General features: G+C 31.4%; 1 protein-coding gene across 5 annotated transcripts in view; it reads left to right on the forward strand.

The window, feature by feature from the left end:
• Window positions 1-17,254, forward strand: part of LOC127702245 (dynein axonemal heavy chain 5-like) — a 113,468-nt gene that overhangs the window by 23,761 nt on the left and 72,453 nt on the right. Inside the window, exon 1 of one of the 5 annotated variants that reach the window (XM_052206354.1) lies at window positions 2,841-3,014. The exons of 3 other annotated variants lie outside the window; for them this stretch is intronic. In XM_052206354.1, the coding sequence (XP_052062314.1) occupies window positions 2,973-3,014 (42 nt within the window). In that variant the 5' untranslated portion in view covers window positions 2,841-2,972. Of the gene's footprint in view, window positions 1-2,840; window positions 3,015-10,533; window positions 10,729-17,254 lie in introns of those variants that run through there. One more of the 5 variants, XM_052206352.1, reaches the window with a different exon arrangement.

The following is a 17,254-nucleotide window of genomic DNA, read 5'->3' on the forward strand; positions in this document are numbered from 1 at the left end:
TCGGCGGCGACGGCGGCGTCAACAATGTATTAATTTGTGATTAGGTCTAGTTCATGGTTAACCACTAGTGATAGGTCAATGATATTTGGTATGCAGTTGTATTAGCATTGGCACATCTCATTACCATGGAGATTATTTGGCCCCGCCCCCTCAGTCAAGGTCTATTGACTTTGAAACTTTTTATAGTTAACATGTATTAGTTTGTGATTAGGTCAATTTATGGGGAACCACTAGTGGTAGGTCAATGATATTTGGTATGCAATTGAATAAGCATGGGCATATCTCATTTCCATGGAGATTATTTGGCTCCGCCCCCATAGTCATGGTCTATAGACTTTGAAAATTTTGCTAAGTTTACATGTATTAGTTTGTGATTAGGTCAGTTCAAGGGGAACCATTAGAGGTAGGCCAATGTTAATTGGTGTTCAGTTGTATAAACATTAGCACATCTCATTTCCATGGAGAATATTTGGCCCCGCCCCCTCAGTCATGGTCTTTTTACTTTGAAACTTTTGCTTAGTTTACATGTATTAGTTTGTGATTAAGATGAACTGCTAATGTTAAGTCATTGATATTTGGTATGAAAATTTATTGGCATTTGCAAGTATCGTTTCCATGGAGATTATATAGCCCTACCCCTGATCATGGTTCATTGACTTTGAAACTTTTACATAGTTTACAAGTTAATGTTTGTGTTTAGGTTTGTTTAAAGGGAACGACTTATAATAAGTCAATGGTATTGGTATGCAGTTGTATTAGCATTGGCACATCTCATTACAATTTTAATTTCAACATTTACATTATCAAAATTACAAAAAGGCAAGAAATATCTCTGTGATAACATTTTATTTAATGCTACATTTTATGTACAAATTGTGGTGTTTGTAATGCCACATTTCCTGTTCCACCTGTGGTTTGTCTAATGCTACATTTTGTGTACCAAATGTGGTGATTGTAATGCTACATTTCCTGTACCACATTAGGCCTGTGTAATGATACATTTCCTGGATCACCTTTGGTATCTGTAATTTCACAGTCCTGTACCACATGTGGTCTGTGTAAACAATTTCTAGGCTCTCAATCATAAAACTTTACTTGGAACTTAAGAGTTTTATTGTTTTTGCTTTATACACAAAATCCAGTTTGTTTTTGGTTGAATTCTGAATCTGAATATGATAATCATATTTGAAATGGCGAGGCCAGTACTACAAAGGGTCATTCCTGCACCTCATGTGGTCTGTGTAATGCTATTATTCATGCACCACATGTTTTCGTTGCAATGCTATTATTCATGCACCTTATATGGTATGTGTAATACATGTACTATAGTTCTTGGATCACATATAGTCTGTGTAATATGACAATTCCTGTACCATATTTGGTCTATAAACTGCAATTCCTATGTTCTTTAATGCACAAATGTAGCATAATCAACATTTCACAAATATTTCCACTCTAACTAGTGCTAGGGTCCCTATTGAACCTGCAGTGAGGTGAGAGTTTATGCTGAAGGACTCACTTTGAGATGAAGGACAGCAATTAAAGGACTGTTCCTTTACTTTTGTTTTTATAACGTGTGTGTAGTGGTTAAGTCTCTATAAATCATTTATGGGAAAGTTTTTTTTAAAAGAGTTTTTTTCTACAAAAACGTAAAATAGCTGTTGAACTTTATAAATGTTGGGAGAAATTTCCTTTATAATGCAGGTCTTTCGTTGCCGAGTGTTGTAAGCAGTCATCACTACTATGAACTATCTTCTACAGGTCACTTGAGATAGTAACATGAAATAGTATTCATTATTGTTTAGGAGCCTGCCTCTGGGTGCAGATTTTCTGGGTGTGTTGACAACACATGGGTGGCCTTGGGCTGTTTCCTGCTCTTGGTCTGGTTGTTGTCTCTGACACATTCCCCATTTCCATTCTCTATTCTATCATTAGTCTGTCCACACTGGGATTTGGTTTCTGAACCCTGCTCCAGGTGTTTTCCACTACTATCTTAAGTGACCGGCTGAAGGTCAGTGGTTTTCTCTGGGTACTCTGGCTTCCTCCACCAATAGAAAGTGGCTATTAAAGATCTAGCAACAGGAGTGGTGATAGTGGTGTTAAACATCAACAACCAATCAATCAATCAATCAATCAATCCTGTAAAGAGAACAGGGTTTGTCTTCCTACAGTTTTTAGTTAGAACCTATATTTATATTGTACAACAGTTCTACATACACCTGACATGTGCATGTGGAAAGGATTCTGATTTTCTTTAATACTTGCAAATTGTTGAACATAGTCAATTTTTTTTGGGGGGGAGGGGGAGGGGGAGAGGGGAAGAAATTTCTGATGTAGGATATAGGGTTTGACTGTCAAACTTGTTTTTAATGTTAAGAAGCTAGTACCTTGATGTTTCAATATTTATAATATTATGTAGATTTTTAAGTGTATGTACCTGACCAATAAAATTGCATCATATTTTTAAATGAAAACAAGGTGGAATTATACTAGTACGTTTTACATAAACAAGGTGGAATTATACTAGTACGTTTTATACAAACAAGCAATCAACGTTTACTTCCACTAAATAGACTTGTGTTTTGGAAGTTTAAACAAACTTCAGCATCCAGTATAATGAAACACTCCTATACCTACACATTATCCTCATTGAGGTATGCACATTGTTCATTGTTGAAAAATTAACCTGTTAGATATAATCTCCCCTTACCAATATTTTGATAATATTGATACTAAATACAATGACTTGGTTGTTTTCTTATAAAACATCTATTGTACAAAATCTTATTAAATTAAAAAATTGGCGTGAAAATTAAATAATATGTTCTTTTATTTCTCTTTCAATCATATGAAAGGAAAATTTCACCATAAGAAACATGCTTGATTCATTTCTTTGTGAATGAGTTTTAAATAATTTCAATTTCGCTGTTGTTTTCGAGTTCTCAGTTGTAAAAAAAGAAAAAAAAAAAAAAATGGATACTTGGGAATCATCGTATCATTCACACAAATCTCCAGTAAGTCCATTTTAATTTAAATTTTATTCAAAGTCATGAAGAGTTATTGATTTAAATTTCCTACTTGTCTAACATGAGTTTTATTTTATTTATTGCCTTGATAAATCTGATTTTGATGTGAGAAAGTACTGGTAAATGTCAGGAGTCAAGTAATAAATTCATAGACATGAAATACTTTGTTACATAAGTAGACATACACTGTTTAATTTTTCGTTCCAACATGTTTTTCCATTTTTATCATGTTTCATGCACCAAGCTTATTTGCTACGCGAAAAACATAAATTTTATGAACATCCATTTCAAAGGTTGTTCATAGCCCTTTCTGAAATTACCCTTGTGTCAAAAGGGATAAATTCCTGTAATGTTCTTGTTTCCATTCAATGCAATAGTCAAAAGAGTCCGTCAACTCCTGATCCAACCTTTTTTAGATTTTCCATACTTCCACTAATTATTAAGCAATACACAAATCAACTAGCTATGTTTTTGAATCAGGTTTAAACAGACACTCCTGAGAAAATAAGACTAGTGGTTTAAGTACTAGTAACACAGGTTTGCAGAGCTACAGTTTTACTTTTATTTTAGGGGATGGTAGTTGTGATGAAGAACTTATTATTTCATATGATTCTTCAAAGTTAAGAATTATGAAGATTCTATTTAATATGTTCAGAATGTTGATTTTACTAATCACTGAAAGTTAATGTTGTTTTTTCTCTTTTTTTTTGACATCCTGAATATGCATGAAATATTTGCTGCTGGCCCAGCAGCCATTAACCAATTAGTCATTTGTTTGATAAGAATAATTTTCAAGTTATTATTCAAGGCGGGTCATTTTAATAAGAGAAAAAAATTCTAACTACTAAAAAAGAAAAGAAATTTTGTACAATTTATTCACATATAACTGTCAGTGTGTGACTTTGGAACAGTAATATTATTGGGTTATCTCCCTTACAACAGATGACTGCCATATATATAATAACTGTTCCTGTTGACATGTTGCTAAGAGACAATGTTGATGTCTGTTTATATTTATGACAAAGATAACATCGTAATTTCTCTTGTTGATTTTTAAAGGGAATAAAATTAAATGTTTTTATTTAAATACTGTTGAGGTTGGCTGATTTGGAAAATTGTTACCGTATAGTCTCTTTAATGTGTTATCTGAAACTGCTAAAATATTTAAAATTTGTGCTGGTATATATTGTTAGTAAAAAACTAATGAAATTGAAGTATTTGAAAATGTATAAATATTATTTTGTAAATTTAGTGAATATAAAATCAGTAATTGTTCTAAATACTTTGAATATTAATGAATAACAATTGATTGGATTTAGGGCGGAATTAAGGATTTTGTATCACATCATGTAATATAAGGAGTTATTGGAAAAACATCATTAATTAAGCATCCCAACAACACGAAAAACTCACAGACACCAAGATGTCTGCAATTTTCAAGAATCGAACCAGTCTCTATTATAATAACCAAGTATTAAATAAGAATATGAAAGATTTGAAACTTTATAACTTTATAAAAATAAGAAAGAAAAAATGAGAGGAAGAATATTTCCCTGCTAAAGGATTATAAATGATGGTCACATGACTGATGGGCTGCGGGTAGAGGGGTTTCTTTGTCAATTAATGATGGTCACATGACTGATGGGCTGAGGGTAGAGGGGTTTCTTTGTCAATTAATGATGGTCACATGACTGATGAGGTGAAAGTAGAGGGGTTTCTTTGTCAATTAATGATTGATTGATTGATTGTTGGTTGCTTAACGTCCAGTGGCTCAATTAATGATGGTCACATGACTGATGAGGTGAAAGTAGAAGGGTTTCTTTGTCAATTAATGATGAAGATTGAATATTATAACATAGTAAGACAGGAGTGTCCTGCAGGTAAATGTGACATAACTCTCTTCTTTCCCTGCTGGGGTCCAAGAGAGCTGGAGAACTCATACATTTATCACAAATTTAAAGTATTATAAATTTGGAAATTATTGCATTAATCTTATTATTGAAAAAATTGCAAAGGCATAGTTTTTGTTGGTCGCAGAAAGCTCGACATAGGGATAGTGATCCGACAGCTGCGGCAACGGCGGCATAAGCTAACTTCTTAAAAGCTTAATATTTTCCAAGGTGGAAGACCTGGATGCTTCATACTTTGTATGCCTTATGTTATGAAGTTTCCGTCTGTCATCTGTCCATTGTCCTTGACCTCATTTTCCTGTTTCAGTGACTACTTGAAAAAAAGTTAAGATTTTTTGTAATGTCAATTTCTCTCTTATGAGTAATAGGATAACTATATTTAATATGTGAGTACCTTGCAAGGTCCTCATGCCCGTCAGACAGTTTTCATATGACCTCAACCTCATTTCATGGATCAGTGAACAAGGTTAAGTTTTCGTGGTCCAGTCCATATATCAGGTACTATAAGCAATAGGTCTTCTATATTTGGTGTATGGAATGATTGTAAGGTGTACATGTCCAACTGGCAGGTGTCATCTCACCTTGACCTCATTTTCATGGTTCAGTGGTTAAAGTTAAGTTTTTGTGTTGTGGTGTTTTTTTCTAGTACTATATGCAATAGGTCAACTTTATTTGGTGTATGGAAATATTTTACAATGTACATGTCAGTCTGGCAGGTTTGATTTGACCTTGACTTCATTTTCACAGTTCATTGCTCAGTGTTTAGTTTTTGTGTTTTGGTCTGTTTTTCTTTAACTATAACCAATTGGTCAACTATATTTGTTGTATGGAATGATTGTAAGGTGTATATGTCTGTCTGGCAGGTATCATCTGACCTTGACCTCATTTTCATGGTTCATTGGTTAATGTTAAGTTTTCACGGTTAAGTTTGTTTCTTAGATACTATAAGCAATAGGTCAACTATATTTAATGCATAGATTGATTGTAAGGTGTACATGTCTGTCTGGCATGGTTCATCTTACTTCGACCTTATTTTCATGGTTCATTGGTCAATGTTTAGTTTTCATTTTTAAGTCTGTTTCTTAGAAACTATAAGCAATAGGTCAACTATATTTGGTGTATTGAACGATTGTAAGGTGTACATGTATTTCCGGTTTGGTTTATTTGACCTGGACCTCATTTTCTTGGATCATGTTAAGTTTATGTGATACTTGTAGTAAAGCTTTGTATTTAGGACTATCAACATAAAATCAATGGTCAGTAGAGAAGGCGAGACATTTCAGCGTGTGCACTCTTGTTGCAAAAAAAGAACAAAACTCCATTTTAAATTTCGAAAGCATTATTTTAAATGTCATTTCCTGAAATCGTAATAATTAAAATACTCATTTCCTGAAATTGTACTAAACAAACTTTGCGTTGTTTCCTGAATTCGTAATATTATCAAACTTCGCATTTCAGTTCAAATGATCAACAATCACAATTATACATGCACAAAAAAGTTTCTAAATTTACAGTTAATTGATTGAACAAATTCAGCAACCCATTGATTCAGTGTTTTAAATGGAAAATTTTGGATTGCCATCAATTCACATAAATCAAACTTTGGATTGTTATGGTAATAGGAAATCAGTACTGGACACACACAGTAGATGTAAATTTATTGTCTTTATCAGACGTCTGCCATAAATGTAAATTGACACATTATTGACTTATGAATTATTCTTGTTTACTGATAGAAATAATTACTGTGATGGCTATACAATTTCACTTTATATGGCAACACAATTTCCAAGGTTGAAAACTAGAAATTCAGTCAAATCAGAATAGAAAAAACTAACATATATTATCTGAGAATATGCTTGAAACTTTGTGATGATGTTTATAAATGTTAAGACAGATATTTTTCAAATAAAATTCTAAATAGAAAAATCAAAAGAAATGTAAGGAGTGTTTTGGGGTCCATTTACAACTTTCCAAAATCTGGCTATTAAATTCATAGTACAATATAAATAAGAAGATGTGATATGAGTGCCCCATCCAAGTCACAATGTATAAAAAGTTAACAATTATAGGTCAAAGTACAGCCTTGGCTCACACCTAACAGCAAGCTATAAAGGGCTCCAAAATGACTAGTGTAAAACAATTCAAACAGGAAAACCAACGGTCTAATCTATATAAAAAACAAGAAACGAGAAACACCTATGAACCACACCAACAAACGACAACCACCGAACAACAGGCTCCTGACTTAGGACAGGTGCATAAAAATGCAGCGGGTTTCAAGGTTTTAACAGGCGCCATGTATGTATGTCATCTTTTATAGAATATTACTCAATGAAGTTTTGGCATACAATTATGGAACTTCATAGATTTTTCATTTGACTTGGCAGTTGTGAACATAAATAATCTTATTAATGTAACTATTTTTGGGATTTAAAGCTCATTTATCTTGCAGATCATCAAAACATAGTTGTTTAAATATACTTTTTGTTGAATCCTGTATATCTATATACTGTAACCTATAGGTCTCCTTGTGCCAAAACTGATTCTCCTACTTCTTGCATTACAGTATTTATAACAGTTGACAAAATTGTAAATAAATGTGTCAATATGTGTTGATGGTAAAATTGGCTTTTTCTGCTCTTTTTTACTTTTCTCTAAGTTATATATATATAGCCCTTAAATAAACTTAAGCAAAATTTCAGTAAATTGTTAAGGTAGATTCTAATGAAAGATCGTTAAATTTTCTTTTCCATTGACTTTTATGTAGAATAAAACAAGAATGTGTCTGACAACAAGAATGCCCCTGCTCAAGCTTGCTCATAATACGTCAAAATACTTGTTTAGAGCGTTTGTTGTCACTGCTACTTTTTATAGAGTTCTATATATATAGCTAGTTGTAGGTATTTTTGTGAAGTGTGTTATTTTCATATTTTCACTGTTTTGTTTTTATTTCTTATTTTATTTTGATTTGCAATTTTCCAAGTTAGAAAGGCCGGCACGACTCTAGAAAGGTCAGTGACTCACTGCCCAAATTTGAACACTGCCTGCAAATTTTGGTTCTTAGCATTATGAATGAGTTTCATAAAATTTGCATGAGGCAAACTTAAGTTAGAATGTGAAAATGAAAAAAAAATTGCATTTTTCCAAGTTATAAAGGGCATAACTCTAGAATGGTAAGAGACTCACTGCCCAAATTTCTGAAATTCCTGAAAAAAAGGTCCTTTGGCTCCTTATTTTAGTTTCAAAACAAAGGTATAGGAGATTGTGTAAGACCTAATATAATATAAGTTTTAAGATGTTTATTTTTCCTGATAGCTCAGCTTCATAACTTCATAGCTAGTCTTTACACTTTTATAATGGTATCATTGTTATATGTTTATTCTTTTTAAATCCCACAAAACTGGCCTCCAAAATCAAGAAAACAAAACAAATGCAAGCATCGTCATCAGGCCAAATGTAACATAAGTTACTGTAGATTTACAATATGTTTCAAATGGTAAAAGGTCAAAGATCAAGGTGATAAGGCAAAGCCATCCTATGTGTAACTGGAAAAATACAATTTTGCCCCCCCCCCCCCCCCCCCCCCCCCAAAAAAGGTGCAATCAATCTGAAATTACAGAAATAATTTGTATTTCTTATAGCAGTTTTTATTATCATTGTTCTGAATGTATATACATCTCTAAGGATTCATTTTACTTTTACTCCTTTGCTTAATCCCTTTTAACTTTCATCTTTATACACAGTGGTTAATACTAGTTTTGGATATTATGAAATAAAGATTTAATGTAGTTCATAGTCGTCAGTTGTAATAACCATATACATGCAATATAAAACAAGGCGTTATATTGTGTCTCAAATATGTCATATAACTTTACTTAAAACTCCCAGGAAACCATGTCTGGAGTTCTGAGAATGTGAGATTCATTATACATTTATGGGTTACAGTATTAACACAGATTATAAATACAGTTTGTCTTTTGATGGGGAAATTGTCCATAACAAGTACCATAATTTCAACCATAAATGGACCATCAATATTCATAAAAAATCCTAATTAAATAAAAGATGATGGGTTGGTACACAAACCTAAGATCAAGTCAGTAAATTGAAGTTGTGTTTCAAGAGGACTCCTGACAAGTTGTTTGATTAAGAATTAAGTTAACATCTTAATGTAAATGAGACATTCTTACTGATGGAATCTTCATTTTGAAGTGGAAAATATCATTTATGATGCCACTCAGGTGAAATTGATGACACCTTTGCACTTTCGTTGTCAAGTGGATTAAGCTAAAAATTAGGATAACTTGGAGCAAAAATATTAAGTTCAGGACATTAAGCATCATGTATTACAAGTTAAAAAAATTGCTAACTTCAGCATTCAGTGTTGGATTGTAATACAGAACTGATTTCAAGTGATGGATAGTTGAGTGGGAACTTAGTTATCATATGAGAGTCTTGTCAAAAGACTGGGAATATATATATATGTGATAGTTTACATTTCTGTCATCAAAGATTATCTAAATATGTTCATTTCATGCAATATCTTTTGAAAAATATTAAGTAACTGAGTATTAAAATGAAGAGAAGTGCACCAAAATTAAGAAGACTTATTTTCACCAGAGGAAATCCTATATTTAAGTCTACAATTTTTAAAATACAGGTAGGTTTTCATGGCAACTGAATCTGTAAACAGAAAGGGAAAGTTAAGACTGAGTTAATTACAATTGTTACAAACATAAGGAGATCTGGTAAGACTGCCTATAAGACAACAATCTTAGTAACCTAATACCAAAGGACAATGGTGTTAAAACAGTTACAGTTAAAAGTCAGAAACATTTATTACATTGTAATATTATATAAATAAAAAAAAAAATATATTTGAAAATAACGTATGCACAATGGATCCTGTGGCCATGCTTTACTTAAGCTCTTTGGCTAGTTTTGAACCTATCAATGATTTAAGGCAATGTTATAAAAAGAAAAGAATTAAACTAACAACATTAAATATTTCCTCAAATCATGCAGGTTAATTATTTTATCTGTATTTAATTGAAAAATTATTATATAAGGTAGATGTACTGGTGCTTTTGTAAAATAAGAATTTCTGTGTTTTATATTGATGAATTTTGCATTATTTTGACTAGTTACTTAGTGCCAGATTTACTAAAAGTTGTGCCGAGGTAAGATAGTTTGTGATCTTATTATAGATCAAGGAGAAAGATGGACAGTTTAATGTATTGTTAATATCTCCGATTTCCTATTGCTTTTCCAAGTCACCAGTGAATCCAGTTCCATTTATATCTGACTATTTCCTGCTTTCTCACTAATTAATGTACCTATGCCTTTTGTTCCCTGTGTTATGTAAAATATAATGGCTTTATCATATCACACTTTACCATTAAATGTTTATGGTTTTATCAAGCGTAACCATAAAGATGGAGTAATTTAGTCAGATTTCACCCGTTTTGTCATTTGTGTTCAATAATTCATTGTTCCAGGTTAATGTCTTGATGTTCGTTGGAATGACAATGATAGTAATATCAATTTCAACTTAAAATCCCTTACATGATATATGTTTTGTCATTCAGTTTGATTTGGCATTATCTATTGATGAACGAGAAATTTATATGATGGAATTATGAAATTGGATAAATTTGAAATATCAGTTGTATGATATTTTTAAAAAAATCATTTTATCAGGAAACTTTTCAATAATGAATCGTTTTCTAAAGAGAGCGGTTGGTCGTGTTCGAGCCAGGATACGAACACAGCATGTTGTAGGAATGATTGTAAGTACTAACTTATTGTACTAGTCTACTACTATAGACTTACAAGATATACATTTTTTTTGGAAATGTACTTTTATGTCATTCAAAACAGAGGGCTTACTTGTTGGCAAGAAAAAAAAACAGTCCCGTATTTACCAAATGGACCATTTTTCAAGACAATTGATATTCTGATTAATACATTGAAATTCAGAAAGAAAAGTTTTGGTGCAGGGGAGGGAGATGGGAATAAAAGGGGAAAGACAATAATGAAAACTTTTTAGCAGGTTTAACATTGACACACCTGGAATAAAAAAGTTTAATTCCGGTGAACCTTCATGATGGACTTGTAAATTTGGTTGTAGGTTAAAAAAAAGTGCTTACTTGTTGGCAAGGGTGGAAGCAAATTTTGATAATATAAGACAATTATGAACATACCATTTGGTTTTTTTTTGTTGTTTTTTTTTTCTATTTTTTTTTTAATATGTGTATATATTCATGAATATTCCTGATTTTCCATGTGTTCTGAAGTCTTAGTATACATTAAAAATTTTGAACCTTAAACACTCTCTATCAAAGTTAACTTACAGAAATTGATCCATTGAAAGTTCTTTTTTTATTAAGTTTCATTAGGAAAATTCAGCTCCAAAATTTGCAAAGCTCGAAGTAAAGTTTGGAGCAGCATATATTCAAAAGGGGCGTAAAAAGAAAAGTCAATATTTGCTGTGCAGATTGACTATCAGTTTTTTTCAAAAAATTACAAGATTAATTGTCTTCCTGAATTAAATGTATTTATATTACTGATCCTAGGTATTGTGAATATTGTGTTTATCAATGTTAAACATTCTCAAACTGCCACATTTGAAACAAGTTTCTGATTTTCTGTTTGGAAAATAAAAAAAATACATGAATAAATTCATACAGTAGGGGAGCAATGTGACATTAAAAGTCAAAACAATCAATCTAATTAGAGATCAATATTTGTTCTGTGGAAGATGTAATTTAATTTTTGTAAAAACTACAAAAATGTATATACTCATAGTCATTTCCCATAGTAGGGAGATAATAGGGTATAATTTGTTTCTATACATGGAATTTCAAGTTTGTAAGGTTTCAGAAGCAATATTTGTTTTCTTTATTTTTTTCTTTCAATCACTGTGACCACCCTGAAATAACTTAACATTGGCATCCAATACACCACCTGTTTTGGTTGTGTCTCTGTATTGTAAGGAAAACAGCATCCTATTGTGGAAAATGGATAAATAATTAGTTGCCTTTTCAGAATTCAAATGTACATTTTAGTGTTAAATTGACATTTGATATAAAAAATGAGAGTTAAATTTAATATTTGCACAAAAGTTTTCAGGTGCAATGAAAGTATGATAGATTTATATTGAAATATGGCCATTTACAGTTATAACCCTATATCATTTTTCATGTGTAGACATGTATTTTTTGTTAAACTTTTCATGTTAATGAATTTTTTTTTCAATAGTTTAATAAAAAGGATTCATGTATCATAGCACATGATTTTAAACACGTACAAAAATATCTGTATTTTGATTTAGATAAAAAAAAAATCCAAATTAATTTTAGGCATTTAATACTCAAACTTATGTTAAGAAATTCAGTATGTCATGCCCTTACTTGGCTTAAAAAATTATATTCTGCAACTTTGTCCATACCCATATGCCCCCATAGCCTGGAGTTTTGGGGAGGGTCAGATGAAATCGTCTTTGAAACCCTGAAGTATAAGAAAATCCCATACTGTATAGTCGACTATAAAAGGCCCCAACATGAAAAATATGAAAATGTTCTTTACTCATCAACATAGATAATACTGAAGGCACTAACACAACTTCTTATAAACAATACTAATTAATGCTAATTATCGAAACATGCTCTCAGTTACTCAAAACAAGCTCAAAATTTTTTTATCTGCTGACAAAGTATTCAGACCTGTATTCGTACACCCAGACTAAATAAACTTTCATTTCCTTCATTGCATGTGAATGAATTTAAATACTGTAACCAATAAGACCAAAATATTCCCTATCTGTTTTAAACTACAAATTTTTGCTTCTTAGCTTCAATTGTATTCAAGGTTTATAGATTTATTTAATCGTCAGCATCAGTCATAAAAAATTTACAACCGTAACATAAGTCAGATTACAACTAGAAAGAACTTTTTCTGTAGAATCAATTTTCAGTTTGTTACAATGGTTTATTACTAAAAATAGACAAGGTTTTTTTTAATATTGAATTACTCCAAATCATATTTTGTTGACAGGATCAATTTTAGTAGACTGAAGTTATTTCTGTCAGTTATTTTTGGGTTATGTCCTCTTGAAACTGCACCAAATATTTTCAATAGCATTTTGTAACATGGCAACCATCTAGTTGTAACATATGAATGTGTTAATATTGGGTTTGACACAGGAATTCATTCATTGACTAGCTGTCTGTATTTTGTATATGCCCTGTATATTAATGCAGGCCATTGGGGGGAGTGGGCATTATGTTTTCCAGTCTGTCTGTCTGTCTGTCAATGCTTTGATCCTGTATCAGGATAAAGGCTTAGTTAAAGGTAGTTTACCAAAATGTTGTGGTCACATCATCTTAAAAATTAATACGTTATTTATCATGTGAACTTTTAAAGATATGTGCTACAATGAATTTACCATTTTTTTTGGTGTTTATGTTATGGGTGTTATAAAATAAGTGTTAACTTTGTATAATGTATAAAAATAAATCAAACACTCACCATGAATTAACTAATTATAGTTTTATTTGCTCAAAAGGTTGACTGGGGTATACCAATATGCTCGACTGGATTTTTCTGCTTTTAGCATTTAAATCGTTGCTAAAGTGGGGCGTCCGTTTAGCTGGTCTGGTCTGGTCTGGCCTGTCAGAACGGGGATGTTAAATCTGATGCTTAGTGTATAGAGAGTGGAACTTTAAAAAGCCCTTGCAATAACTCTTTGAGGGTCAATAGGTGGCCTATTGCAAGATTAAATTTCCTACCCCTATCCAACATACCCTCATTTCCGGTGGCAGTCCAAATTTCATGCCCTTCATTTTGGTTGGCCTACTTTGCAGTAACTTCCTATTGTATTGATTGATAATCATAAATATTATGGTCATTAGGCAAGTAATAATCAATCAATATTTTATTCATTGACATAGTTCTGTATTGGTCTTCATAGATAACTACAATCAGATTCTGAACTTCTCACTAGAACATGTTAACTGTGTATAATCATATGGCATTGTACTTTGAAGTTTTGCCTGACAAAGATTAAGCTGCGACCTGATTGCATGTTAAAGTATCATTTGATTATCTTTGACAAACAATAGCAGAAATGATTACTGTCTCCAAAGATGAAATTACAGCCATCAAATCGACCTCCCTGATGACTATAAATAATAATTACAGTATAATTTTGAGATATTGCATATTAATTGCCATGGAAACTATTTAATCATGGTATAATTTTGTAGATTTTATTTGCAAACTTGAATTATTGTCATAAAGTTCTTGGTATTTTTATTTAATGTCGTCTATGTTGGAGTTGCATAGGGATCTTAGTTAAGTGCTATACTTTGTGTTTGGTATAGTAAGATGTACTAGAAACTTGTGCTAAAATCTTTGGACTTTAAATATGGTATATGGATCTTATATTTGTGCTCTGAATATTAAGCATTTTGCTGATGCACTGTTAGTTAAAAGAGGCAAATTAAGAAAAGTCGATTTACTCTAAATTGTTTTATAAAAGTTGATGGAACAAATTTTGATCAAAATGTGGAATTAAGAAGGTGCAACATGTCAACCAATAAGGTGACATTTCTGCAGAGTTACAAACATGTACGGCACTATCACATGACTTTGGAAAGACTTGTAAGTACTATATATAGTTCTATATATACTTAAGCAGTGGCAGATCCATTTAAAAAGTTGTTTTGATCCTCTGATTCACATATCCTACAAAACAACAACCAATAACACCTTGTAAATGCAACTCCGCTGACACCATTTGACAGAATGCTCTCATACTTGATAGGATTGTTTGCCATCATAGGTAGTTGACAATATTTGTTGTAAAAAGTAAAATAACAAAAATACCCATCTCTAAGGAAAATTCAAAACGGAAAGTCCCTTCTCAAATGGCAAAATCAAAAGCTCAAACACATCAAAAGAATGGAAAACAACTGTCATATTCCTGACTTGGTACAGGTATTTCCTTTTGTAAAAAATGGTGGCTTAAACCTGGTTTTATTGCTTGCTAAACCTTTTCACTTGTATGACAATTGCATAGAATTCCATTATATTGACAACAACGTGTGAGCAAAAACAAAAAGACATAAAAAACACAAAAAGGCGTAATTGTGTTTTGACCATATTTTGACTATCGTACCACAATAAAACATTGTGAGACCCAATTTGATTCCTCGTTAATTCAGAGCTGGGGACATTTGGCTACAGGGTAGCAAACCTGTTCATATTTTTAAACAAATTTTGCCAGAATTTTTGTGAATTATTCAAAAGTTGTTTAGTAGGTCTCTATGTAAAATTAAATGTATTTCAACATTTAATCTTTACACAAGGGGGTATACTTTATAGCCTCAGAAGCTATTCAGTTACAGAAAGTACATTCACTAAAATACAAATGACAACAGTTTGACACACAGCAAAATAGACGTAATTAAAAAAAAATGTTTTTTTTTAATAATTTATTTCCAAGATTTATAGAAATCAAATAGAATTTAAATCCATGTCATTTGACACTGTTGGAAAGTTGTCTAATTGGCAATCATACCACATCTTCTTATTTTATATACAATGAAAGTTGGCCTTGTAACAAATCACATATGTCCATGTTAGATTAGTTTTAAAATAAATCTCCGCAGTTTGAATGATATTGCTCCCTGTGCATTGGTCAGTGCCAGCTAATTATGGGTGGTTATATTGGTAAATATGTCCTGGCAATACTGGACTACATGTTATAAATAGCTGATTGTATTTTAGAGGTGCCTATTGACTAGGTCTGTTTGTATTTATTTCAAATGCAAAATTAGATTACTGTTACAGCTTAAGATTGCAGGTGCATACATACCTTAAAAAATAGGGTTCTAAAGCCAAATATAAGGATTTAAATAGTTATTAATAATTATATGTTACAACACAGATTATTTTAATCTTATTAAGAATCCCATGCTTAACATGTAAATAAAGGAATCAATTATAAAGAATTAACATATCTGGTTTTTTGGGGGTTGCATCTATTTGCAATGCAAAAAGATGATTGTGGTTTTAGTGAAAATTGAGTTACTTCCCCTTTTACAATTTTTGAGTTAACTTTCTAGAATAACTTTGTTACATATATACATGATCTGTGGTTAAGTTGGTAGTTAAGAAAAGTTCTTGCTTCATGAGGCATGTAAACATATTATAATTAAGATATGATAAAAGGAGTGAAAAGTTCAACATTACATATATTACTTTACACATTTTTGTCTAAAGCAAAATTAGATTAGCATTCTGAGACATGTGTGTATTGAAAGCCTTGCCAGAAATATCAAACTGCGGGAATAAAAAATTTGACAGCAAAAAAAAAAACACTGTTCCCTTAATGTCAATGCATATTTGTTCTGCCTAACAGAAGTTCCCTTGGAAACTTTGTGATAAACAATGTCATAATATCTGTTCCTGTTGGAACAAATATTCTATACCCTTTATTCCATAAGGAACAAATACTGTAATATTTGTTCCATTTGGAAATAATATTACAGAATATTTCTTCCACTTGGAACTTATATTATGATGGAGCTTCTATTTCGTGAGTGACACCCTTGCCTTTTCAAGGGCTTTTAGGGATTTTGGTTGATGAATTACTATTCACATAATGATGCTTTTTCTCTGTAAAATTTATACTAAAATTGTTATAATTTTTCACAACCTGTAGTTGAAAACAAGCTTGTTGACCTAACATTTTTATTGTTATAACCTATCACAATGTTACTACATTTTGGCAAAGTATGAACAAATCATCTTTTGTTTATACTCCCATACCACCTTAAATTAAAAGTAAATATCAAAATTGAATTGAAATAAAACTTAATTGCTGAAAAGTATTTGTTATAAAATTATAAAAGTAAATGTATAAAAATAGATCAATTTAATCAGCTTATTAGAAAAGCCACCCATATCTTTCACTCTAAAATTGAATTTTATTATGGCATGGTTTAATCAGTTTTTTAAATTTCTGATTGACCAAGCGTGTTAAGATCAATGAGTGCCTATTGTACTTAGATAAGTAAAAAGGAAATACTTAAAACAACAAACTCTTTTAATTATTGATCTGTTAGAACAAGTTAGATTTAAAATAAAGAAAGGTTTTTATGAAATTGATATAACGGAGACCCTTATCTAAAGTCCTTCCATCAGTTTGTATTGGATAGACCGTAATACAAACAATACACATAGATACCGGGAAAGTTATTTGTATACTCAATTGACGCGAAACTTTTCTGTTCAATGAATATGTGTACA

This window comes from Mytilus californianus, unplaced genomic scaffold (genome assembly GCF_021869535.1).
Source record: "Mytilus californianus isolate M0D057914Y unplaced genomic scaffold, xbMytCali1.0.p SCAF_5, whole genome shotgun sequence".
NCBI classification, from domain to species: Eukaryota; Metazoa; Mollusca; class Bivalvia; order Mytilida; family Mytilidae; genus Mytilus; species Mytilus californianus.